The sequence below is a fragment of the Carcharodon carcharias genome, chromosome 17 (genome assembly GCF_017639515.1).
Source record: "Carcharodon carcharias isolate sCarCar2 chromosome 17, sCarCar2.pri, whole genome shotgun sequence".
Classification (NCBI taxonomy): Eukaryota; Metazoa; Chordata; class Chondrichthyes; order Lamniformes; family Lamnidae; genus Carcharodon; species Carcharodon carcharias.
In genome coordinates, this window is record NC_054483.1 from 9,812,851 (window position 1) to 9,840,705 (window position 27,855).

General features: G+C 51.9%; 1 protein-coding gene across 1 annotated transcript; it reads right to left on the reverse strand.

The window, feature by feature from the left end:
* Positions 1-204: 204 nt before the first annotated feature.
* Positions 205-15,781, reverse strand: LOC121289878 (BAG family molecular chaperone regulator 4-like). Its single transcript, XM_041209812.1, has 5 exons — positions 15,578-15,781; positions 12,022-12,129; positions 6,987-7,388; positions 5,633-5,968; positions 205-4,085 (listed from the first exon to the last, which is right to left on the reverse strand). The coding sequence occupies exons 1-5, from the start codon at positions 15,728-15,730 to the stop codon at positions 3,585-3,587; spliced, it is 1,500 nt and encodes a 499-aa protein (XP_041065746.1). The 5' UTR covers positions 15,731-15,781; the 3' UTR covers positions 205-3,584.
* Between the last annotated feature and the right edge of the window lie 12,074 nt (positions 15,782-27,855).

Here is a 27,855-nt window from a genome sequence, read left to right on the forward strand (position 1 = left end):
TGCTCTAACAATTCACCTGCTTCCACATCACTCACAGTGGGGCTAAGTGGGTAGCTCTTTCCAAAGAGCCAGATAGGCACTGTGTGGTAAGATTCTATGGTTCTCAGCCTGGAGATTTCTTCCTCTGACGAAGGCGCGATACCTTTGTGCCTGCTACGTGACTGACTTTTAACAACAAAGCATAAATGAACATACACGACAGAATGAAACACAAGCAGACGTTTATTGCACAAATCAGTGTGAGTTAAGGAGAGGAAGACAACCATACTTCAATACTTATACATCAGAGTACATTACAACAATAGGATAATGAACAGCAGCACACAATTAACAAACAGCCCAGCCAACTCCACAAAGAAGCACTGTTGCTTTGATATCAAAGATATAATTCTTGTCAAAAAATTAATTTTTAGAAACATTATCACCTCTTTCGAAACAAGTGAGACCCACTACCATTTTAAATTTCTTTTTAACTGACCAAAGAACAGCAATATACCTGAGATAGTTACACAATAAAATTGAGAAGGAAAACTAAGTGATGAAAAGTCTCCTGTGGATTTTGACTGCACTCCTGAAGCAGATGCTAAAACTTAAGAACGCTGGAATGAATCAAGATCTGTACCACTGCTCCAGAATTAGGGGTGTGCGTGCATATAGATTCATATGGTTTTACTCCATGCTCTGTTCCAATTAAACTTTGCTCTTCAAAGTGTTAACAAAATATAAAATGTTCCATCATGCATATAGAATATAGCTATTTATATATAAAACCGCATACAGCCTGGTGTACCCAAAGGACAACAGACATTTCACACCACCCCACAACCAGTCATAACAATCACCCATTCCTTAAGCAACCGAAGACAGTCATTTTCACAAGCGTAGGATGGTGGCTCCTGCAAGTTCACACACATTATCCATTATAGTCATCAGAAGGATGGTTTGCTACACAGGCTTATATTGGAGAGAAAGGAGCAGGCTTGAAAGAATCCAAAGCACTCAGAGAATTTCTGGAGGAGATGGGTGCTATAGCTAAATGTATTCTGGACAGATGACCTGCACTGAGTACCCCTATGTTATGGCAGTGGGGATCAGAGCCTATCAACATATCCAGAAACCATGCATGCAAATACATCCTTTTTTGTTAATTACTGCTATTTGTTTTCCAGTGTTTGGGGCTGGGTGGGAGATATGCAGGGGAAGGAGGAGCCATGTCTCAGAATATTTAATGGTCGTCTATGGTTTTACCCGCTACTTCTTAAAGGCTTTCCGACGGAGTTCAGTTTATGTCCATTCTGCATACTCCCAACATGTTCCATTGCCAGGCGGCAGCGCTGAAGCGGGAGTTCTCTGTGCTTTCAACTCCTCTTGTTCAAGCGGCACAGCACTTTCTTGGCCCAGCTGCTCAGAATCTGTAATGAAGTCTTGGCAATGGAAAATTACACACTTGGCTCTGAAAAGGTACACTGGCCTTGCTTACTCTCCGTCCTCTCCCCACTAACAGGGCGATGCAGCAAGCACTGGCCGATTAGTCAGCTATCAAAGGAAAGGGTGAGAGCTGAGAGCTTCTGGGGATGGTACACTGACAACCAGCTCCGTAAGGTCCCTCCCAAGCGTAATGAGAATGTTACAAGATAGATTACTCAGCCCAGCTATGATACTCTGTCGCTGTGTGGGGCAGACAGCATGAATCCTAACCTGTGGAGCGATTGGTGGTGCAGCTACATCTTGTCGATGGAGAGCGCAGACAGAGGGCAGGCTTTTAATTTGAAAAAAAAATGTAAGTGGAACAAAATGAATAAAACAGGAACTGAGTCTTCTACAAGGGCGCAGTAAATGGCTTGCTCTATTCTGATGGCAGGTTACCACACTTTAGGATTTATTTTAACTTGCCATTTTGTGCCCCACTGACAGGATGGCCTTTATAATGCCGGCCCCATTCACCTTGTTAGAGAAGTCAAAGGGAGGGAAAAAAATTGAGCACAAGATACATGGCCACTTCTTCCCACTCCTGCCAAAAAACACACACACAGGCCCTAGGCTCATCTTCCCGATCAGGCTGTAAGGTGACATGCCTCTTATGCAGACAGCACTAACCCTGTGATCTTCAAGAGCGAAAGTGCTCAGCCCGACTTGTCCAATGTGTGGATTCCCCACACAGCGCCTACAAATCCACAGATCAACTTGGAGGTGGTGGTTCAGGGCAAGGAAAAACGTGACACAGGGAAGCACTAGTAATTAATGCTCCAAGTCTTGTAAAAAGAAAAATAATTCATTAATTCACTTTGAGTCTGAAGCACATGCTTACAATTAATATGAAAGCAGCCATTGGTAAGCAGTGAGCAACACTGCTGCAGGGGGCGGTCTGATCTATACCTGTGACAATCTGATATTCGCTGTACTGTATTCAATCAACAAGCAGTACAAGGAAGGGATGCCAGCCAACACTGAACACTAACCATCTCCACGGACGATGAGTAAGCATCTCGCATTATTCCCCCTGGCCGTGGGACAACCTACCTAACCCAGATCACTTGCACCGCCATTCATACGGCTTATTATTTATTTAATCTAACTTCCAATTAATGAACGATCAGGACAGTGTCAAAGCAAAAACTGAAAGCACTGTTGCCACACAGGCCAGCCAGTATGTGGGGTGAGAATAGACAGGTTAATGGATCGGCCTTCAGCTATCCAACAGGACGGAGTCCACTAAAGCACTGCTGCTCTTCACGTGGCTGCTGTCGACAGCTGTGAGCTGAGCTGCCGTGTTTCCAGCAGTCGCTGTCTTTCTCGGAGATCTCTGCGCTTGCAGGGTTTTGCACTCTTGCTTACTTTACTGACAAATCCTTGCAACTTAATTTTCCAAACAGTATTCAGCTTCGACCAGGAGTCAGGGGAGGGAAGCGGAAATGATCAGAACTCATCCGCTGGAACCAGACTCTGCTGCACAGTGCTGGTTACCTGCAAAATGAATATGGCTTTGTGTTCAGTGGGGTCAATGCAGCTGCCTTTGTGCAAAGCGACGTTACTGATATAGCGCACTTAAAAAAAAGCCATTAGCTCCCCAACAGCATCACCCAACACAGCCTGAAGAAAGAACAATTTGCTGGTTTGTCTTTAGAATGGGGCTAAATCACCTTGAACATGGCCTCTCTTGCTTTCACCACCGCACAGTGAAATTATCATTTTACTTAATGGATGCAACAAAGGCTTTAATCAGTCTGATGTTGATACAAAGATGTACAGATTTGCCTTAAAGAGAAATTCATGAAATTGGTCACGTTTTGTTACAATGCTCACCCTTAAAGTGACCCTTCATTTGGATGGTTCCATCTTCACGTACAGATTATTGCCCACGCACACTGGGTTTATTTCTAGTGTATTTGCCAGTCAAATCAGTTGCCTAACCTGTACTAAGTCTGATTTCTACACAGTGGTGTCAGGGTTTTACTTGCAGCAGTGAACTCATTGTCCTGGTGAGTCAATCCAGGTTATCTGGTGAACGACCAGTGCTATAATTTTATTCAAAATTCCTATTACCGACAGTGACTGGCCAACTAGCCTCTGTGTGCCCTGGATTTCTATCCTGCCACACTCTCCAGTCTCTCTAGCACCCCCTGAATCTTGTGCACAGCTTCTTTGCGAGCCAGCCGGATGTGTTCCTGACCATTGGTTTCCACCGAGTCCACTTCCAGGAGCTGCTTGGTTAGAAGTTCCTCCAGAAGCCGGTAAGTCTTGTCTCCCCTCTTCCCGTCAAAGCAATTCACCTCCACCTCCAGCTGCTGCACGTTGCTCAAGACTTGCTCCACTTTAACGTGACCAGGATGGGCAGCTATTTCAGTCTGCTCCATCCCATTGTTTGCAGGGAGCGCAGGTTTCTCTCTGGCACTCTTGTTCTCTGAACGGCTCTTGTACACAGTGGGGGGAGCACTGTACTCAATCCTTTGCCCATGGGACGTGGTTGACAGCTGGTCTGCGGTCTGGGCCGGGATGTAGCCTGTGGACTGCTGGTCGCTCCCTAGGTAGGTAGTGTTGCTGAGGCGAGATCGAAGGTCCTGGTGGTTCAAGGGATATGGGAGGTCCTAGAAGACAGACATGACTGCTTAGAAAATAACAAGGAGCATTTAAACAGAGGCAGTCCACTGATTCCCAGTGACTGAGTAAACCTAATTCACTTCTCACAAAATGGGATTCAGGGATTACGTTGAAATGGTTCGCTTCTGTGTGGCTGCATCTATTAATAGCAAGAGCCATTGGGTTATCACATGTGGAAATGTCAAATTCTGCCTTTATTGCCTGGGATTAGAGCAAGCTCACCTGCTGTCTGGGCACGGTATTCCAGAGTTCCAGAATTTTTCTGGGAAAAGTGCCCTGTTCACATTTTACCATTGGATCACACCCGAAGATTAAAATTCAAAATTAAAATGAAATTTCACCGTAAAATGAAAGAGATCGTGTGCAGACTGTGTTCACCTTTTGACAGGGAGTTCAGGGGAGAAGGAATCTGGAATAAGACATCGTTGCCTTGAAACACCAGAAAGAGAAAACAAAAACACACCACATACATAAATATGCACATACGCACACACACATACGCACACGTATAACTCTGAATAGGGACCACCTCAAAACAGGTTCTCAATGGAATACAAAAGCAAAATACTGTGGGTGCTGGAAATCTGAAATTAAAGCAGAAAATGCTGGAAATACTCAGCAGGCCAGGCAGCATCTGTGGAGAGAGAAAGAGAGTTAATGTTTCAGGTCAATGACCTTTCATCAGAACTGTGGCAAGTTGGATCTGTGAAGTGGGGCGGTGGGAAAGAGGGTGGTAAAACAAAAAACAAGGTCAGATCTGTGATTGGACCGAAGACAAGAGAGATCACAGAGATCAGGGGACCACTCTGTGGAACACCTCTGTTCGGGTCGCAGGCGTGACTCTGAGATTCCAGTTGCCTGTAATTTTAATTCTCCACCCTGCTCTCACACTGACCTCCCTATCCTCGACCTGCCACAGTGTTCCACTGAAGCTCAAAAGAAGCTCGAGGAATTTAGGTACGATTAATCTTTACAGACTCAACATCGAGTTCAACAATTTCAGAGCATAACCTCTGCTCCTATTTCGTTCCCTATTTCTTTGTAGGTGTGTGTTTTATTTTGGTTTAGGGTTAGCAGCTGCTCACTATACTGCCATTTACACCACCTCTGGACATATCATGTGTATCTTTACTTGTTCCATTACCACTCCCTTTGGCTCTGCGCCGCCATCTCTTATTCCATTTAAAGTCTCCTGTCTTCCAATTTGCTGCTTTCCCCTACCCAGCACAGGACCTTACACTGACACTACTCCCTGGTTGTGGAAATAAAGTAAGGAACCTCGCGCATACTGGAAAAGTCCCACATCGGAGTGGATGATGCATTTTCAAACTCCGGGAAACCCCAATTTTGCTGCCTTGTTCTTAATCATTTCAAATTCGCAAATTTCAAAGAGGCAAACCCATGATGAACTATTTTCCTCAATCACCTCTAATGGGGATAGGGCAAGTTTCCCAAGTCTTCACTGTAGGAGCTCATCTAAAGCCATGCTGCTGAGCGAAGTTGCTACCGTGTACAGGCTGCGCGTGGCTCTTACCTTCTGTTCATACATCGAGGTTGACGGACTAAGCCTCTGCCACCCAGGAGTTGGTCCCGATACAACACTGCTCCCGAAAGCTGGCATCGCATGAGGGAACTGCTCCGCAGATGATGGTAGCCTTGCTGCTCGTGTCTGGGCCCAGAGGTCATGGGATTGCAGTCCTGCCGATGGCAGAGAGGATGCTGGTGTCGAGGGTGACCAGGGCTGAGTTTGTGGGCCAGGTGCAGGCTGATGCTGGGGAGGGTACATGGGCTGTTGTGGGGCTGAATCAGGGTTTCTGAAGTGGTACTGTGAGGCTGTCACAGGGTACTGGGGCTGTTGATCATACACCTCCTGTTCAATGTGAAAAACACACAACTTCTTATCTAAAGGGAAATCTGCAGCAGAGCCTTAACAACACAAATAAACCACAGGCCCAAGGATTTGAACTGCCCCACTGTTGGTGGACATGTCTTCAGCTACATAGGTCCTAAGCTCTGAAATTTGCCCTTAAACCTCTCTGCCTCTTCATCCTCCTTGAAGATGCTTCTTAAGACCAAGCTTTAAGTGACCCGCTAACTCCCCATTGGCTCAGTATCAGAAAGGCTTGTTAGCAATATTGCTCTTGTTAAGTACCTGGAACACTTTGCTGTGTAAAAGTTATCTAAATCCAAGTTGCTGTTGGTGTTGTTACACGACTCACTTCAATTCAGTTTTTAAAGGCTTGTGAGCCTTGTGTTTTCACAGAACCACAATGTTTACTGCGCCATTACAGGAGGCCATTTGGCCCATCGTGTATGTACCAGCTCTCCGAACGAGCAATTTGCTTAGTGCCATTCTCCCTGTAACCCTGCCCATTCTTCCTTCTCAGGTAACAGTAATTCCTTTTTGAAAGCTTCGGCTGAACCTCCCTCCACCACACTCTCAGGCATACATTCCAGACCTTCACCATTCACTACACAAAAACATTTTTTCCTCCTATTGCTTTTGCTTCATTTGCCAATTACCTTAAAGCTGTGCCCTCTCGTTCTCGATCCTTCCACAATAAGAACAGTTTCTCCCTACCTACGCTGTCATGATTTTGAACACCTCTCAAATCTCTCAGCCTTCTCTTCTCCAAGGAGAACAGTCCCAACTTCTCCAATCTATCTACATAGCTGCAGTTCCTCATCCCCGGAACCATTCTCGTGAATCTTTTCTGCACTCTCGCTGGTGCCTTCATATCCTCCCTCAAGTCTGGCCCCCAGAACTGGACGCAATTTACCTTGCAGTTCATTAACCGATGTCTCAGCTGCTCTCATTAAAGCACGTCGAATTTTACACACGCATCCCCCAGGTCAGACTTTACGCATCCTCAATGGCCAACACTTACCCGCTGTCCTTGAGCTGGATAGGCTGTGTGAGCTGGTGTCTGTGCCCTTGACGCCATTGCCTGGGAGGGTGGCCCAGTCTGAGAATGGGCCCACTGTGGCGAGGAAGCATGCCCATTGCTCGGAGGCCTGGGCAAGCTGGCTTGCTGAGTGGGGTGAGGGGCCTGCTGATGCTGGGGGTGATGGGGGTAGGCCCGCTGATTCTGGGGGTGCTGGGGGTAGGCTTGCTGATGCTGGGGGGGGTGCTGCTGCTGATGCCGGGGGTAGGCTTGCTGCTGGATGCTGTCGCTCGGAATGCTCTCAGGCGATATGCTTTCACTCGGTCCGCGTGGATACCAAGTGCTCCCTGGAATGCGACCTGGTGATGAAGCTCCTCCAGAAGAGAAAACACCATTGACTATCCCCTGAAACAAGGAAACGTACACAGATTATCCACTGAGTCAACGATAAAGAGGGTCACCAAGGGAATGTACAATCATTAATCACACTTGACAGCATAGTTTCAATGCAGCAAAATTCTACTTCTCAAGGTTAGAAAAGGGAAATAACCATCCCCAATTACCACTTTTTACACGTGCAAACCAATGACCACATGAGGCTCCCGGAGCAGGTCCTTTCTGCTGAACTCCCTGTGCTGTGGCATCGCTGAGTTCCAGCTTAATGACATAACAGCAGGAACATACAAGCAGCTCCGTTTGTGAGGTCACTGCAGCTGCAGCAGCAAAAATAAGCTGCCTTTCAACATCACAAACCTCACACAAGACAGGGAGACATCACAGAGTTAGGGTCTGGTGGGCAATGAGCAGGGGAGAAAGGGAATCAGAAAGGCTGGACGAGGGAACTGAAGGCGTGGGCAAAGAGCTGGGCGAGGGGCTGGTTTCTGAAAGCAGACCGGGAGCTGGAAAAGCAGCAGGAAGGAGGGTGCTGAAGGTTCACCAGTATTGGAGCTGAGGAGAGATGCCAGAGAAGAACAGAGTGTGGGGGCCACGAAAGAGCACTGGGGAAGTCATGAGTTAATGGAAAGTGAATGAGAGCAGTACAGACAGGGCTACTAGGGTGTACAACTGCTCCCGATCTGGCTTCAGAGGCCATCTGAAGGTCAACCAGTGAAAGGGATGGATGGTGCCAGGACATATACCCAAGAGGGGCTTGTCCATGCAGGTGATTTGCTGAAGTACTCCAAAGTGCAGTGCCAGAGGTGTCAAACATAACAAGAACTCACATTTATACGTCACAGTTCACATAGGAAATCATTCCAAAGCATTTTTCAGAGGTGTAATCGGATTATAAAATGGATGTCAAGATAACATCAGCATTTTAAGAAGAGCCTTAAAGCTGGACATGGAGGTATAGGAATGGTTTCTCCCCGGCTCATGGGGTCTCCACAGTTCAAAGTGCAGGGGATTGATTGCACAAATGGCCAGAGCGATAGTGAGGGGTGGGGTGTGAAGGTTAGAGGGGCCAGGTCAAATGGGGATTTAAACAGGAAGGTGAGAATTTGACATTTGAGAAACAGTGTAGGTCAATGAGGACAGGGATGCTATAGGGGACAGGGTATGAGCAGCAGTTTCTAATGAGCTGATGTTCACAGAGAGTGGATGGTTGGAGACCAAGCCAGGGAGAAGACAGGGACAGTCAAGTCTGGAGAGACATAGCCAAGGCTTTGAGCGGCAGACATGATGAGGCAGGTTGACGTTAGCGAGGTGGTCTTGGTGGTGGAGAAGACAGGGGGTAAGAAGCTCAGCTCAGAGGGTGCCGAGGTTGCAATCAGTCTGCTCCAGCCTGAGGGAATGGCTGGAAATGGTGGAGTGTCTTGATGAATGTCCGACTTGACAGCATGTGGCTGCAAGGACAAAAGGACAGTGCTTAGAATGCAAAGTAAGCGAGCAATAATTTGTCCCCTTGGTCCAGGTGCATGTCAAAGACTGCAGACTTCAATACCGCTCAGGAAGTATCCCTGATCAGCAAACTGACCAATACCGTCACCGAGAGTTCGATTCGTCAGCAGTCAGAAAGCGGACTCTAACATGTCGCTGCTGTGTTTAGTGAAACCATGCGAAGGCTGTGACTTATCACTGTGAACCGCACTCTTCATACAAATATGATTTGGTGAAGATATACTTTGGGTGGAGACTGCCAAGCAATGTCATGGGAACTGATTCATGACTGCTGGTCAATTTATCTTGAGATGATTCATCAACCCCACAGTGAAGGTCGAGTTAGTCAGCAGCTCCTCCTGGCTCAGCCCAATTGCAGATCCTTGTCACTGAGTTCGCACCCAATAATCTAGTTCACATTGCAGGCTCTCCAAAGCCTCAGCACTGCCCAGGATGGCTCTCTGCCAGTCTCGAGATCATTCTCCAAGCAGACACACGCAAAACAATTCAAAGCCACAAGGCATTGAAGATCTGACAGGGAAACTGCTGGAACAAGAAAATGCCAGTACATTTTCTCCCCTCTGCTCTCACATGTCGCAACTGTACTGTCTGGGCTGTGAGTCAGGATCCATGCAGAGCACAGGTTGGCACTTGTGGTGTAGCTCACTGAGATGCAAGCTGAGCCATAAAACAAGGGGATAGAAAGGCACCAAGTTGGCACCTAGATCACGTTCACTCTCTTTTCAGTCTCCACTGTCCACCCGCGTGGTGTCTCAGTTCACTAATCTGTTCGAGGGGGGAGATGGGGAAAACGATGCAATATTCAACTCAGTGACTCAGCTCCATACATTGAAGATCGAACCGGCTGAATATGCATTACAGCCAACACGAATAAGTCATGACAGGAGGAGGCCAATTTCCAAACAGACTCCAACAAAAAAAGTGCCCAATTCTGATTTGCTCTCAGCTCTTTGGAGGTCTTCATCAATGGCTGTCACTGATCTGAAAACTGTTCAAGGTGGAGCTTCAGCTCTGTCATGGTGCATGCTTCAGAACTGGACATCAAACATTTGTCCACAGTAAAGATTTGAATGTTCTCGTGACAGAGGAAGAATCTTTGTGGAACTGAACTTGCACTGAAACAAAGGCATTGGAACCTTACGAACTTATGAATTTGGAACAGGAGTAGGCCACTCAGCCCCTCGAGCCTGCTCCCCCATTCAATAAGATCATGGCTGACATGATTGTAACTTCAACCCCACATTCCTGCCTCCCCCCGATAACCTTTCACCCCTTGGTTTATCAAGAATCTATCTTGCTCTGCCTTTAAAATATTCAAAGACTCTGCTTCCACCACCTCTTCAGGAAGAGAGTTCCAAAGACACTCAACCCTCGAAGAGAAAAATCCTCATCTCTGTCTTAAATGGGTGACCCCTTATTTTTAAACCCCTAGTTCTAGATTCTCCCACAAGAGGAAACATCCTCTCCACATCCACCTTGTCAAAAGCTCTCAGGATCTTAAAGGTTTCAATTACATCACCTCTTACTCTTCTAAACTCCAGTGGATACAAGCCTAACCTGTCCAACCTTTCCCCCATAAGACAACCTGCCCATTCCTGGTATTAGTCTAGTGAACCTTCTCTGAACTGCTTCTAATGCATTTACATCTTTCCTTAAATAAGGAGACCAATACTGTACACAGTACTCCAGATGTGGTCTCACCAATGCCCTGTACAACTGAAGTATAACCTCCCAACATTTGTAATCAGTTCCCCTCACAATAAATGATAACATTCTATGAGCTTTCCTGATGACCTGCTGTACCTGCGTACTAACCTAGTCACTGGCCCAAACAGGATTGGAAATTCATTGACCACCATACATTTGATCACATAGTCTCCTACATAGAACAGAGAGCATGCGAGAGGGGGCGTGAGCGAGAGGGAGGAGGTGCTTGTAACCTCACCTGGGCAGGGAGGTGTTCTACCCTGCATGCCACCAACCCCACTCCCCTCCAACATTGCTCTCCATGGAAGTTGATCAGGTGGGGTGGAAAGTGGACATTGAACCAGGGCCTGGCTGAGTGTGGGGTGGGGGGGGTGCGTCAGCTTAGAATGAGCCCCCCAGAGAGTGAAGGATCGAGAGGCGGTGATGCAGAAAGAAGGAGTTAAAGAAATTCAAACAATAGCAGGCTGGTTTAAGATCTGCAAGTGATCACAGGACACACCAATTTTTTTCCGAATCCAACGGATGGCACCAACGCCGAGGGTTAGTCGGAGCGGCAGTGGAGAGGGATGCAACTGGCAGGCCAGGTTACATCGATTGAGGCAGCTTCTGATGGCATTGGGCCAGAGTTTCCTGCCACACGGCGAGTTTAATGCCCTCATTATTATTGATGTGTAACGTGTCCAGACACTCATCAGCGAGGAGACACCCTGCAGAACTGTCACCAGCTGCTCGCCCTCAGTCTCCCATGGCTTCGAGAAATAACTAGATTTTCACGTTAATTGCCAAATAAGCTGCTTGCAGATAGTCAGGGCCTGCACTCATTAGCTCTTTGATATTCCTGCATTGTCACTCAACCTCTCGGACCCAGAACAGGAACAATTTAAACCGTGGAATCTTATTCCTGCAGGTAGCAAAATGTTGCTAGAGATTTTGAATTCCTATTGAATAATTGCTTACTTTCTCTGTCCCTTAATCCAAACTCTCTTTCCCTCTATTTCTGTACCTGATTTGAGTCAAGTTCACCTGATTCCCTTCTCTATTGTTTCTTCCTCAGCCTTGAAATCTCATTGCTTAAGGATTTAGAGTGTTGGTCCTGTTATTCACCAAGGTCCCAGTTACCCTGCTGCTCCCACCATGCTGGCACTTCCAGCAAGTTACAGCAGAAAGCAATCTGAGCTCAAATGTGAAGGCAAGTCTAACTAACAGGGCACACAGTCACAGGCCCCACTCTGGTAAAACCTGATCCAATGCTTCTGTCAGATCATGGTTGGACTGGGGTAAGTTATGCCCTAGATTCAAGGCCTGATTACTTCCCAGCCTCCCCACAATATTCTACATAAACCATCCGAACTCCTCGACTGGAATCGAGACTCAATCACTTGCTGTGTTTAAACCTGCTGGGGAAATAAAAAGGGGAAAAATAGATTCTTACTTGTGGAGGCATTTGATGGTCCATCATTTGAGAATAGTTACTCGGATATGGAGTCTGGGGTCCGGTGGGATACCAGTAATTGGAGGCATATCCCGGATAAGGCATTTCCTGGAAAACAGGAGGAAAGGGGAAGAAAAGATTTTGAAGTAAAGTGTGCAAAGTACAACCTTTGAAGAAATCAAAAAGCAGTCAAATGATGTCGAAAGCAATAAAATGACCAATTTAAAAAAAAAAATTCCAAATTAAACTCATTGAAGTGTTCATTCATAGATTACAATCAGAGAATGGTTACAGTACAAGTGGAGGTCACTCAGCCCCTTGTCCCCGTCTCCCTGCAAACCTTTACTCTTTGGATAACTCCCTTTTGAGGACCACGGTTGAACCTGTCTCCACCACCACTCTCAGGCAGCACATTCCAGATCCTAACCACTCGCTGCAGAAAAACGTGTGCCCTTGTGCAGCCTTCGGTTCATGCTGCTCTCAAAAGAACAGGAAGACAAAGAGTTTGGAAATATCTATCTATCCATGCAGTCAACTGATGATGGAAAGCTGTGCTCATGCAGTGACATGGGCTGAACTTGTACTGCTTGAGAGACTGTCATCGTGTGGTGAAGGGAAGCTCAGAATTGCCTCGTGGAGTTTGAAAACAGGAGCAAACAGGCAGTCCGAATAATGAAGCACCCCGCAATAAACCCTCTGAACAAAACCGAAGACGCTCTTCAGTATAAAGTAAATGCACAAAGGCACAACATAAAATAGCTTTGTTTGTTAATCTCAGTCATAATTATTCTGACTGTAACCAGGGCTTTTTGCTGTCACTTCCTCCTGCTCCTGAAACAGAAAGTGTAAGGGCGCCAAGGCACACGTTTGCAACACCAAGTTTCCAATTCTCGAGGCGTTTGCAAAGAGAAGGATTGCACAGCTTTTGGGGCCAGATTATATCGACTCTGGTGGGTTCATGGGAGAACTTGGATGCCCCGTCCCCACAAAAGACATGACCGACATGACTGTCACTATGACACCGGCTCAGGAGTAGATCAGTTGTCCAAGCCCGCCCCAGCCATTCATTCTAATCTACATCTTTAACCGTCTACCCTCCGAGTCAAATCTATCGATTCCAGTCTCGAATGCTCCAACTGTCCCAGCAGCCAGTCTTCTGGAAGGGAGGTGAATTTAAGTATTCCATTGTGTGTGAGAAAAAAAGTATATCCCGATTTCACAGTCGCCCATTGCTCCTTTTAAGATGCAATTACCTGGATCTGGGTTCCCTTGTTACCTCCCCTCTCCAAACCTTTTAACATTTCAAAGATCTCAACTGGGTTACCTCCCAATCATCTCTACTCAAAGAAATACAAATCAAACAGCTCCAAGTATCATCTTGGAGCAGCACTGCATCAAGGTATGGAGGAATCATGGGGGAAATAGATCAACCAGAATGAAGTGCCTCCCATGGTTTAGGGGGGGTGGGGGGGGGGGGGGGTGAGTGGAAAAAGTATCCTCTGGAATGCAGTGCCTCCTATAGCCGAATAGCTTGGGGATGCAGAGGGGAGGGATCTGTTGAGGTGCAGTGCCTCCCATAGCCGAATAGTCTGGGGTGACTGGGGGAAGGATCCACTGGAACGCAGTGCCTCCCAAGGCTGAATATCACTTTGGCACCTACGGTTGCAGAGCCGAGTACTTGGATACTTGGTTCAGCCACTGTAGGGGGTAGGGGGTGTGCCCGCCATCAACTGCAGTGGGTGGCTGCGCCCACTGTCCATGGCATCAGGGGCTTGGGGGGGGCTAGTGTCAATGGGACTGGGGGGAATTTGGGGTGCCCTGTGTCAATGGCATGGGGGGTGGGGGTGTTGGGGGTGCATGTGCCAGCGTCAATGGCACTTGGGGGTGCCCAGTGTCAGTGGGAAATGGGGGTGGGGGGGGGGGTGCCCAGTGTCAATGGGAAATGGGGGTGGGGGGGGTGCCCAGTGTCAGTGGGATTGGGGGGTGGGGGAGGTGCCCAGTGTCAGTGGGATTGGGGGTGGGGGGAGGTGCCCAGTGTCAATGGGAAATGGGGGTGGGGGGAGGTGCCCGGTGTCAATGGGAAATGGGGGTGGGGGGAGGTGCCCAGTGTCAATGGGAAATGGGGGTGGGGGAGGTGCCCAGTGTCAGTGGGAAATGGGGGTGGGTGCCCAGTGTCAGTGGGATTGGGGGTGGGGGGAGTTGCCCAGTGTCAATGGGAAATGGGGGTGGGGGAGGTGCCCAGTGTCAGTGGGAAATGGGGGTGGGTGCCCAGTGTCAGTGGGATTGGGGGTGGGGGGAGTTGCCCAGTGTCAATGGGAAATGGGGGTGGGGGAGGTGCCCAGTGTCAATGGGAAATGGGGGTGGGGGAGGTGCCCAGTGTCAGTGGGAAATGGGGGTGGGTGCCCAGTGTCAGTGGGATTGGGGGTGGGGGGAGTTGCCCAGTGTCAATGGGAAATGGGGGTGGGGGAGGTGCCCAGTGTCAGTGGGAAATGGGGGTGGGTGCCCAGTGTCAGTGGGATTGGGGGTGGGGGGAGTTGCCCAGTGTCAATGGGAAATGGGGGTGGGGGAGGTGCCCAGTGTCAATGGGAAATGGGGGTGGGGGGAGGTGCCCAGTGTCAATGGGAAATGGGGGTGGGGGAGGTGCCCAGTGTCAATGGGAAATGGGGGTGGGGGAGGTGCCCAGTGTCAATGGGAAATGGGGGTGGGGGAGGTGCCCAGTGTCAATGGGAAATGGGGGTGGGGGGAGGTGCCCAGTGTCAATGGGAAATGGGGGTGGGGGAGGTGCCCAGTGTCAATGGGAAATGGGGGTGGGGGAGGTGCCCAGTGTCAGTGGGATTGGGGGGGGGGGAGGTGCCCAGTGTCAGTGGGATTGGGGGTGGGGGGAGGTGCCCAGTGTCAATGGGAAATGGGGGTGGGGGAGGTGCCCAGTGTCAATGGGAAATGGGGGTGGGGGGAGGTGCCCAGTGTCAATGGGAAATGGGGGTGGGGGAGGTGCCCAGTGTCAATGGGAAATGGGGGTGGGGGAGGTGCCCAGTGTCAATGGGAAATGGGGGTGGGGGAGGTGCCCAGTGTCAATGGGAAATGGGGGTGGGGGGAGGTGCCCAGTGTCAATGGGAAATGGGGGTGGGGGAGGTGCCCAGTGTCAATGGGAAATGGGGGTGGGGGAGGTGCCCAGTGTCAATGGGAAATGGGGGTGGGGGGAGGTGCCCAGTGTCAATGGGAAATGGGGGTGGGGGAGGTGCCCAGTGTCAATGGGAAATGGGGGTGGGGGAGGTGCCCAGTGTCAGTGGGATTGGGGGGGGGGGAGGTGCCCAGTGTCAGTGGGATTGGGGGGGGGGGGGGGGGGGGGGAGGGAGGGAATGGGGGGAGACATTGCCTTTAAGTTGTAATAAAATTGAGCCGACAAATTTGCAGTGGTGAGCATGCGCCCTGCGGGTCTGTCCCTCTCCTTTAATGCGGTCAGGGCCCAGGGCCCAGGGCCCAGCTCCTGCAGCCCGGGCCCGGCGCAGCTCAGCCCCGCTCCCCGGCCCTGACACTCCCCAGGCCCCGCTCTCACCTGCTTGTGGAGGCCGCTCCGAAGCCTCGGGTCGTCCCAGGTGGTGGTGCCCGTGTTGTGGTCGATGTAATAGGGCCAGCCGCTGTGCGGGTCCCGCTTCATCTCCCAGCCCCGGGGCAGGGTGGCCAGGCCGCCCGGGGCTTCGGCGGCCATGCTGACAGACTCACTCCCTCCCTCCCTCCTTCCCTCTGTCTCCAGCGGGCCCGGCCCAGCAACCCCTCCCCCCGCACGGAGCACTGAGCACTGATTGACAACCGCGCTCACCAATCAGGCGGCGCGACCGTCACAAGGCCCGGCCAATCACAGGGCTCTGAGGCGGGCCAGCCTCAGGGAGAGGTGGAGAAGAACTGTCAATCAAATTGAAGAGAACACGCCCCTTGTCATTCCAGCCTCACTGTTACTCACTATCACTCACTCACTCTGCCTCACACTCACTCCCCGTCACACTCACTCCTGCCTCACACTCACTCTGCCTCACATTCACTCCCTGTAACACTCACTCCCCGTCACACTCACTCCTGCCTCACACTCACTCTGCCTCACATTCACTCCCTGTAACACTCACTCCCTGTCACACTCACTCTGCCTCACACTCACTCCCTGTCACACTCACTCTGCCTCACACTCACTCTGCCTCACACTCACTCCCTGTCACACTCACTCTGCCTCACACTCACTCTGCCTCACACTCACTCCATGTCACACTCACTCTGCCTCACACTCACTCCCTGTCACACTCACTCTGCCTCACACTCACTCTGCCTCACACTCAGTCCCTGTCACACTCACTCTGCCTCAACCCTGTCACACTCACTCCCTGTCACAATCACTCTGCCTCACACTCACTCTGCCTCACACTCGCTCCCTGTCACACTCACTCCCTGTCACACTCACTCTGCCTCACACTCATTCCCTGTCACACTCACTCCTGCCTCACACTCACTCCCTGTCACACTCACTCTGCCTCACACTCACTCTGCCTCACACTCACTCCCTGTCACACTCACTCCCTGTCACACTCACTCCTGCCTCACACTCACTCCTGCCTCACACTCACTCCTGCCTCACACTCACTCCCTGTCACACTCACTCTGCCTCACACTCACTCCCTGTAACACTCACCCCTGCCTCACACTCACTCCCTGTCACACTCACTCTGCCTCACACTCACTCCCTGTCACACTCACTCCCTGTCACACTCACTCCTGCCTCACACTCACTCCCTGTCACACTCACTCTGCCTCACACTCACTCCCTGTCACACTCACTCTGCCTCACACTCACTCCCTGTCACACTCACTCCCTGTCACTCACTCCTGTCCCACACTCACTCCCTGTCACACTCACTCCCTGTCACACTCACTCCTGCCTCACAGTCATTCCGTCACAATCGCTCCTGCCTCACACTCACTCTCTGTCACAATCACTCTCTGTCCCACACTCACTCCCTGTCACACTCACTCTCTGTCACTGGCACTCTTACCTCACTCACTCCCTGTCACAGACACTCCTGTCCCACACTCACTCCCTGTCACACTCACTCCCTGTCACAGTCACTCCTGCCTCACACACACTCCCTGTCACACTCACTCCCTGTCACAGTCACTCCTGCCTCACACTCACTCCCTGTCACAGTCACTCCTGCCTCACACTCACTCCCTGTCACAGTCACTCATGCCTCACACTCACTCACTGTCACACTCTCTGTCACTCACTCACTCCCTGTCACAGTCACTCCTGCCTCACACTCACTCTCTGTTACAGTCCCTCAAGCCTCATACTCAGTCCCTGTCACACTCACTCTCTGTCCCACACTCACTCCCTGTCACACTCACTCCCTGTCACACTCACTCCTGTCCCACACTCACTCCCTGTTACAGTCCCTCATGCCTCATACTCACTCCCTGTCACAGTCACTCCTGTCCCACACTCACTCCCTGTCACACTCACTCCCTGTCACACTCACTCCCTGTCACAGTCACTCCTGTCCCACACTCACTCCCTGTCACACTCACTCCCCGTCACAGTCACTTTTGCCTCACACTCACTCCTGTCACAGTCACTCCTGCTTCACTCACTGCTTATCACAACACTCCCTGTCATAGTCACTCCTGCCTCACAGTCATTCCGTCACAATCACTCCTGCCTCACACTCACTCCCTGTTACAGTCACTCCTGTCCCACACTCACTCCCTGTCACACTCACTCCTGCCTCACAGTCATTCCATCACAATCACTCCTGCCTCACACTCACTCTGTCACAGTCACTCTTGCCTCACACTCACTCCCTGTCACAGTCACTCTTGCCTCACATTCACTCCCTGTCACACTCACTCATGCCTCACACTCACTCCCTGTCACAGTCACTCATTCCTCACACTCACTTCCTGTCACACTCACTCCCTGTCACACACACTCCCTGTCACAGTCACTCCTGCCTCACACACACTCCCTATCACAGTCACTCCCTGTCACAATCACTCTCTGTCCCACACTCACTCCCTGTCACACTCACTCCCTGTCACAGTCACTCCTGCCTCACACACACTCCCTGTCACAGTCACTCCCTGTCACAATCACTCTCTGTCCCACACTCACTCCCTGTCACACTCACTCCCTGTCACAGTCACTCCTGCCTCACACACACTCCCTGTCACACTCACTCCCTGTCACAGTCACTCCTGCCTCACACACACTCCCTGTCACACACACTCCCTGTCACACTCACTCCCTGTCACAGTCACTCCCTGTCACAGTCACTCCTGCCTCACACACACTCCCTGTCACACTCACTCCCTGTCACAGTCACTCCTGCCTCACACACACTCCCTGTCACACTGACTCCCTGTCACACTCATTCTGCCTCACACTCACTCCCTGTCACACTCACTCCCTGTCACAGTCACTCCTGCCTCACACACACTCCCTGTCACACTCACTCCCTGTCACAGTCACTCCTGCCTCACACACACTCCCTGTCACACTGACTCCCTGTCACACTCATTCTGCCTCACAGTCACTCCCTGTCACAGTCACTCCTGCCTCACACACACTCCCTGTCACAGTCACTCCCTGTCACAGTCACTCATGCCTCACACAAACTCCCTGTCACACTCACTCCCTGTCACACACACTCCCTGTCACACTCGCTCCCTGTCACACTCACTCCCTGTCACACACACTCCCTGTCACACTCACTCCCTGTCACAGTCACTCCTGCCTCACACACACTCCCTGTCAAATGACTCCCTGTCACAATCACTCTGCCTCACACTCACTCCCTGTCACAGTCAGTCCTGCCTCACACACACTCCCTGTCACAGTCACTCCCTGTCAAAGTCACTCATGCCTCACACAAACTCCCTGTCACACTCACTCCCTGTCACACACACTCCCTGTCACACTCACTCCCTGTCACACTCACTCCCTGTCACACACACTCCCTGTCACACTCACTCCCTGTCACAGTCACTCCTGCCTCACACACACTCCCTGTCACACTCACTCCCTGTCACAGTCACTCCCTGTCACAGTCACTCCCTGTCACAGTCACTCCTGCCTCACACACGCTCCCTGTCACACTCACTCCCTGTCACACTCACTCTGCCTCACACTCACTTCCTGTCACAGTCATTCCTGCCTCACACACACTCCCTGTCACAGTCACTCCCTGTCACAGTCACTCATGCCTCACACAAACTCCCTGTCACACTCACTCCCTGTCACACTCACTCTGCCTCACACTCTCCCTGTCACAGTCACTCCTGCCTCACACACACTCCCTGTCACACACACTCTCTGTCACTCACACACTTACTCACACCCTGTCACAGTCACTCTGTCACACACTCACTCCCTGTCACAGTCACTCCTGCCTCACACACACTCCCTGTCACACTCACTCCCTGTCACACTCACTCTGCCTCACACTCACTCCCTGTCACACTCACTCTGCCTCACACACTCCCTGTCACACTCACTCTGCCTCACACTCACTCTGCCTCACACTCACTCCCTGTCACACTCACTCTGCCTCACACTCACTCTGCCTCACACTCACTCCCTGTCACACTCACTCTGCCTCACACTCACTCCCTGTCACACTCACTCTGCCTCACACTCACTCTGTCTCACACTCAGTCCCTGTCACACTCACTCTGCCTCACACTCACTCCCTGTCACACTCACACCCTGTCACAATCACTCTGCATCACACTCATTCTGCCTCACACTCACTCCCTGTCACACTCACTCCCTGTCACACTCACTCCTGCCTCACACTCACTCCTGCCTCACACTCACTCCCTGTCACACTCACTCTGCCTCACACTCACTCCCTGTCACACTCACTCCTGCCTCACACTCACTCCCTGTCACACTCACTCTGCCTCACACTCACTCTGCCTCACACTCACTCCCTGTCACACTCACTCCCTGTCACACTCACTCCTGCCTCACACTCACTCCTGCCTCACACTCACTCCCTGTCACACTCACCCCTGCCTCACACTCACTCCCTGTCATACTCACTCTGCCTCACACTCACTCCCTGTCACACTCACTCCCTGTCACACTCACTCTGCCTCACACTCACTCCCTGTCACACTCACTCCCTGTCACACTCACTCCTGCCTCACAGTCATTCCGTCACAATCGCTCCTGCCTCACACTCACTCTCTGTCACAATCACTCTTTGTCCCACACTCACTCCCTGTCACACTCACTCTCTGTCACTGTCACTCTTACCTCACTCACTCCCTGTCACAGACACTCCTGTCCCACACTCACTCCCTGTCACACTCACTCCCTGTCACAGTCACTCCTGCCTCACACACACTCCCTGTCACACTCACTCCCTGTCACAGTCACTCCTGCCTCACACTCACTCCCTGTCACAGTCACTCCTGCCTCACACTCACTCCCTGTCACAGTCACTCATGCCTCACACTCACTCCCTGTCACACTCTCTGTCACTCACTCACTCCCTGTCACAGACACTCTTGCCTCACACTCACTCCCTGTCACAGTCACTCCTGCCTCACACTCACTCTCTGTTACAGTCCCTCAAGCCTCATACTCACTCCCTGTCACACTCACTCTCTGTCCCACACTCACTCCCTGTCACACTCACTCCCTGTCACACTCACTCCTGTCCCACACTCACTCCCTGTTACAGTCCCTCATGCCTCATACTCACTCCCTGTCACAGTCACTCCTGTCCCACACTCACTCCCTGTCACACTCACTCCCTGTCACACTCACTCCCTGTCCCACACTCACTCCCTGTCACACTCACTCCCCGTCACAGTCACTTTTGCCTCACACTCACTCCTGTCACAGTCACTCCTGCTTCACTCACTGCTTATCACAACACTCCCTGTCATAGTCACTCCTGCCTCACAGTCATTCCGTCACAATCACTCCTGCCTCACACTCACTCCCTGTCACAGTCACTCCTGTCCCACACTCACTCCCTGTCACACTCACTCCTGCCTCACAGTCATTCCATCACAATCACTCCTGCCTCACACTCACTCTCTGTCACAGTTACTCATGCCTCACACTCACTCCCTGTCACAGTCACTCTTGCCTCACATTCACTCCCTGTCACACTCACTCATGCCTCACACTCACTCCCTGTCACAGTCACTCATGCCTCACACTCACTTCCTGTCACACTCACTCCCTGTCACACACACTCCCTGTCACAGTCACTCCTGCCTCACACACACTCCCTATCACAGTCACTCCCTGTCACAATCACTCTCTGTCCCACACTCACTCCCTGTCACACTCAGTCCCTGTCAGAGTCACTCCTGCCTCACACACACTCCCTGTCACAGTCACTCCCTGTCACAATCACTCTCTGTCCCACACTCACTCCCTGTCACACTCACTCCCTGTCACAGTCACTCCTGCCTCACACACACTCCCTGTCACACTCACTCCCTGTCACACACACTCCCTGTCACACTCACTCCCTGTCACAGTCACTCCTGCCTCACACACACTCCCTGTCACACTCACTCCCTGTCACAGTCACTCCTGCCTCACACACACTCCCTGTCACACTGACTCCCTGTCACACTCACTCTGCCTCACACTCACTCCCTGTCACAGTCACTCCTGCCTCACACACACTCCCTGTCACAGTCACTCCCTGTCAAAGTCACTCATGCCTCACACAAACTCCCTGTCACACTCACTCCCTGTCACACACACTCCCTGTCACACTCACTCCCTGTCACACACACTCCCTGTCACACTCACTCCCTGTCACAGTCACTCCTGCCTCACACACACTCCCTGTCACACTCACTCCCTGTCACAGTCACTCCTGCCTCACACACACTCCCTGTCACACTGACTCCCTGTCACACTCACTCTGCCTCACACTCACTCCCTGTCACACTCACTCCCCGTCACAGTCACTTTTGCCTCACACTCACTCCTGTCACAGTCACTCCTGCTTCACTCACTGCTTATCACAACACTCCCTGTCATAGTCACTCCTGCCTCACAGTCATTCCGTCACAATCACTCCTGCCTCACACTCACTCCCTGTCACAGTCACTCCTGTCCCACACTCACTCCCTGTCACACTCACTCCTGCCTCACAGTCATTCCATCACAATCACTCCTGCCTCACACTCACTCTCTGTCACAGTTACTCATGCCTCACACTCACTCCCTGTCACAGTCACTCTTGCCTCACATTCACTCCCTGTCACACTCACTCATGCCTCACACTCACTCCCTGTCACAGTCGCTCATGCCTCACACTCACTTCCTGTCACACTCACTCCCTGTCACACACACTCCCTGTCACAGTCACTCCTGCCTCACACACACTCCCTATCACAGTCACTCCCTGTCACAATCACTCTCTGTCCCACACTCACTCCCTGTCACACTCACTCCCTGTCAGAGTCACTCCTGCCTCACACACACTCCCTGTCACAGTTACTCCCTGTCACAATCACTCTCTGTCCCACACTCACTCCCTGTTACACTCACTCCCTGTCACAGTCACTCCTGCCTCACACACACTCCCTGTCACACTCACTCCCTGTCACACACACTCCCTGTCACACTCACTCCCTGTCACAGTCACTCCTGCCTCACACACACTCCCTGTCACACTCACTCCCTGTCACAGTCACTCCTGCCTCACACACACTCCCTGTCACACTGACTCCCTGTCACACTCACTCTGCCTCACACTCACACCCTGTCACAGTCACTCCTGCCTCACACACACTCCCTGTCACAGTCACTCCCTGTCAAAGTCACTCATGCCTCACACAAACTCCCTGTCACACTCACTCCCTGTCACACACACTCCCTGTCACACTCACTCCCTGTCACACACACTCCCTGTCACACTCACTCCCTGTCACAGTCACTCCTGCCTCACACACACTCCCTGTCACACTCACTCCCTGTCACAGTCACTCCTGCCTCACACACACTCCCTGTCACACTGACTCCCTGTCACACTCACTCTGCCTCACACTCACTCCCTGTCACAGTCACTCCTGCCTCACACACACTCCCTGTCACACTCACTCCCTGTCAAAGTCACTCATGCCTCACACAAACTCCCTGTCACACTCACTCCCTGTCACACACACTCCCTGTCACACTCACTCCCTGTCACACTCACTCCCTGTCACACACACTCCCTGTCACACTCACTCCCTGTCACAGTCACTCCTGCCTCACACACACTCCCTGTCACACTCACTCCCTGTCACAGTCACTCCCTGTCACAGTCACTCCCTGTCACAGTCACTCCTGCCTCACACACACTCCCTGTCACACTCACTCCCTGTCACAGTCACTCTGCCTCACACTCACTCCCTGTCAGTCACTCCTGCCTCACACACACTCCCTGTCACAGTCACTCCCTGTCACAGTCACTCATGCCTCTCACAAACTCCCTGTCACACTCACTCCCTGTCACACTCACTCTGCCTCACACTCTCCCTGTCACAGTCACTCCTGCCTCACACACACTCCCTGTCACACTCACTCTCTGTCACTCACACACTTACTCACACCCTGTCACAGTCACTCTGTCACACACTCACTCCCTGTCACACTCACTCCCTATCACACTCACTCTGCCTCACACTCACTCCCTGTCACACTCACTCCCTGTCACACTCACTCTGCCTCACACTCACTCCCTGTCACACTCACTCTGCCTCACACTCACTCTGCCTCACACTCACTCCCTGTCACACTCACTCTGCCTCACACTCACTCCCTGTCACACTCACTCTGTCTCACACTCACTCCCTGTCACACTCACTCTGCCTCACACTCACTCTGCCTCACACTCACTCCCTGTCACACTCACTCTGCCTCACACTCACTCCCTGTCACACTCACTCTGCCTCACACTCACTCTGTCTCACACTCAGTCCCTGTCACACTCACTCTGCCTCACACTCACTCCCTGTCACACTCACTCCCTGTCACAATCACTCTGCCTCACACTCACTCTGCCTCACCCTCACTCCCTGTCACACTCACTCCCTGTCACACTCACTCCTGCCTCACACTCACTCCTGCCTCACACTCACTCCCTGTCACACTCACTCTGCCTCACACTCACTCCCTGTCACACTCACTCCTGCCTCACACTCACTCCCTGTCACACTCACTCTGCCTCACACTCACTCTGCCTCACACTCACTCCCTGTCACACTCACTCCCAGTCACACTCACTCCTGCCTCACACTCACTGCTGCCTCACACTCACTCCCTGTCACACTCACTCTGCCTCACACTCACTCCCTGTCACACTCACCCCTGCCTCACACTCACTCCCTGTCGCACTCACTCTGCCTCACACTCACTCCCTGTCACACTCACTCCCTGTCACACTCACTCCTGCCTCACACTCACTCGCTGTCACACTCACTCTGCCTCACACTCACTCCCTGTCACACTCATTCTGCCTCACACTCACTCCCTGTCACACTCACTCCCTGTCACACTCACTCCTGCGTCACAGTCATTCCGTCACAATCGCTCCTGCCTCACACTCACTCTCTGTCACAATCACTCTCTGTCCCACACTCACTCCCTGTCACACTCACTCTCTGTCACTGTCACTCTTACCTCACTCACTCCCTGTCACAGACACTCCTGTCCCACACTCACTCCCTGTCACACTCACTCCCTGTCACAGTCACTCCTGCCTCACACACACTCCCTGTCACACTCACTCCCTGTCACAGTCACTCCTGCCTCACACTCACTCCCTGTCACAGTCACTCCTGCCTCACACTCACTCCCTGTCACAGTCACTCATGCCTCACACTCACTCCCTGTCACACTCTCTGTCACTCACTCACTCCCTGTCACAGACACTCTTGCCTCACACTCACTCCCTGTCACAGTCTCTCCTGCCTCACACTCACTCTCTGTTACAGTCCCTCAAGCCTCATACTCACTCCCTGTCACACTCACTGTCTGTCCCACACTCACTCCCTGTCACACTCACTCCCTGTCACAGTCACTCCTGTCCCACACTCACTCCCTGTCACACTCACTCCCCGTCACAGTCACTTTTGCCTCACACTCACTCCTGTCACTGTCACTCCTGCTTCACTCACTGCTTATCACAACACTCCCTGTCATAGTCACTCCTGCCTCACAGTCATTCCGTCACAATCACTCCTGCCTCACACTCACTCCCTGTCACAGTCACTCCTGTCCCACACTCACTCCCTGTCACACTCACTCCTGCCTCACAGTCATTCCATCACAATCACTCCTGCCTCACACTCACTCTCTGTCACAGTCACTCTTGCCTCACACTCACTCCCTGTCACAGTCACTCTTGCCTCACATTCACTCCCTGTCACACTCACTCATGCCTCACACTCACTCCCTGTCACAGTCACTCATGCCTCACAGTCACTTCATGTCACACTCACTCCCTGTCACACACACTCCCCGTCACAGTCACTCCTGCCTCACACACACTCCCTATCACAGTCACTCCCTGTCACAATCACTCTCTGTCCCACACTCACTCCCTGTCACACTCACTCCCTGTCACAGTCACTCCTGCCTCACACTCACTCCCTGTCACACTCACTCCCTGTCACACTCACTCCTGCCTCACACTCACTCCCTGTCACACTCACTCCCTGTCACACTCACTCCCTGTCACACTCACTCCTGCCTCACAGTCATTCCGTCGCAATCGCTCCTGCCTCACACTCACTCTCTGTCACAATCACTCTCTGTCCCACACTCACTCCCTGTCACACTCACTCTCGGTCACTGTCACTCTTACCTCACTCACTCCCTGTCACAGACACTCCTGTCCCACACTCACTCCCTGTCACACTCACTCCCTGTCACAGTCACTCCTGCCTCACACACACTCCCTGTCACACTCACTCCCTGTCACAGTCACTCCTGCCTCACACTCACTCCCTGTCACAGTCACTCCTGCCTCACACTCACTCCCTGTCACAGTCACTCATGCCTCACACTCACTCCCTGTCACACTCTCTGTCACTCACTCACTCCCTGTCACAGACACTCTTGCCTCACACTCACTCCCTGTCACAGTCACTCCTGCCTCACACTCACTCTCTGTTAAAGTCCCTCAAGCCTCATACTCACTCCCTGTCACACTCACTCTCTGTCCCACACTCACTCCCTGTCACACTCACTCCCTGTCACACTCACTCCCTGTCACAGTCACTCCTGTCCCACACTCACTCCCTGTCACACTCTCTCCCCGTCACAGTCACTTTTGCCTCACACTCACTCCTGTCACTGTCACTCCTGCTTCACTCACTGCTTATCACAACACTCCCTGTCATAGTCACTCCTGCCTCACAGTCATTCCGTCACAATCACTCCTGCCTCACACTCACTCCCTGTCACAGTCACTCCTGTCCCACACTCACTTCTTGTCACACTCACTCCAGCCTCACAGTCATTCCATCACAATCACTCCTGCCTCACACTCACTCTCTGTCACAGTCACTCTTGCCTCTCACTCACTCCCTGTCACAGTCACTCTTGCCTCACATTCACTCCCTGTCACACTCACTCATGCCTCACACTCACTCCCTGTCACAGTCACTCATGCCTCACACTCACTTCCTGTCACACTCACTCCCTGTCACACACACTCCCCGTCACAGTCACTCCTGCCTCACACACACTCGCTATCACAGTCACTCCCTGTCACAATCACTCTCTGTCCCACACTCACTCCCTGTCACACTCACTCCCTGTCACAGTCACTCCTGCCTCACACACACTCCCTGTCACAGTCACTCCCTGTCACAATCACTCTCTGTCCCACACTCACTCCCTGTCACACTCACTCCCTGTCACAGTCACTCCTGCTTCACACACACTCCCTGTCACACTCACTCCCTGTCACACACACTCCCTGTCACACTCACTCCCTGTCACAGTCACTCCTGCCTCACACACACTCCCTGTCACACTCACTCCCTGTCACACTCACTCTGCCTCACACTCTCCCTGTCACAGTCACTCCTGCCTCACACACACTCCCTGTCACACACACTCTCTGTCACTCACACACTTACTCACACCCTGTCACAGTCACTCTGTCACACACTCACTCCCTGTCACAGTCACTCCTGCCTCACACACACTCCCTGTCACACTCACTCCCTGTCACACTCACTCTGCCTCACACTCACTCCCTGTCACACTCACTCTGCCTCACACACTCCCTGTCACACTCACTCTGCCTCACACTCACTCTGCCTCACACTCACTCCCTGTCACACTCACTCTGCCTCACACTCACTCCCTGTCACACTCACTCTGCCTCACACTCACTCTGCCTCACACTCACTCCCTGTCACACTCACTCTGCCTCACACTCACTCCCTGTCACACTCACTCTGCCTCACACTCACTCTGTCTCACACTCAGTCCCTGTCACACTCACTCTGCCTCACACTCACTCCCTGTCACACTCACACCCTGTCACAATCACTCTGCATCACACTCATTCTGCCTCACACTCACTCCCTGTCACCCTCACTCCCTGTCACACTCACTCCTGCCTCACACTCACTCCTGCCTCACACTCACTCCCTGTCACACTCACTCTGCCTCACACTCACTCCCTGTCACACTCACTCCTGCCTCACACTCACTCCCTGTCACACTCACTCTGCCTCACACTCACTCTGCCTCACACTCACTCCCTGTCACACTCACTCCCTGTCACACTCACTCCTGCCTCACACTCA

Coding starts and splice junctions, on each gene's coding strand:
- LOC121289878 (XM_041209812.1), bottom strand. CDS start 15,730: ATGGCCGCCGAAGCCCCGGGCGGCCTGGCCACCCTGCCCCGGGGCTGG. Junction 7,389..12,021: donor ACCATCAAATGCCTCCACAA/GTAAGAATCTAT, acceptor TCCTTGTTTCAG/GGGATAGTCAATGGTGTTTT. Junction 5,969..6,986: donor ATCCAGCTCAAGGACAGCGG/GTAAGTGTTGGC, acceptor CACATTGAACAG/GAGGTGTATGATCAACAGCC.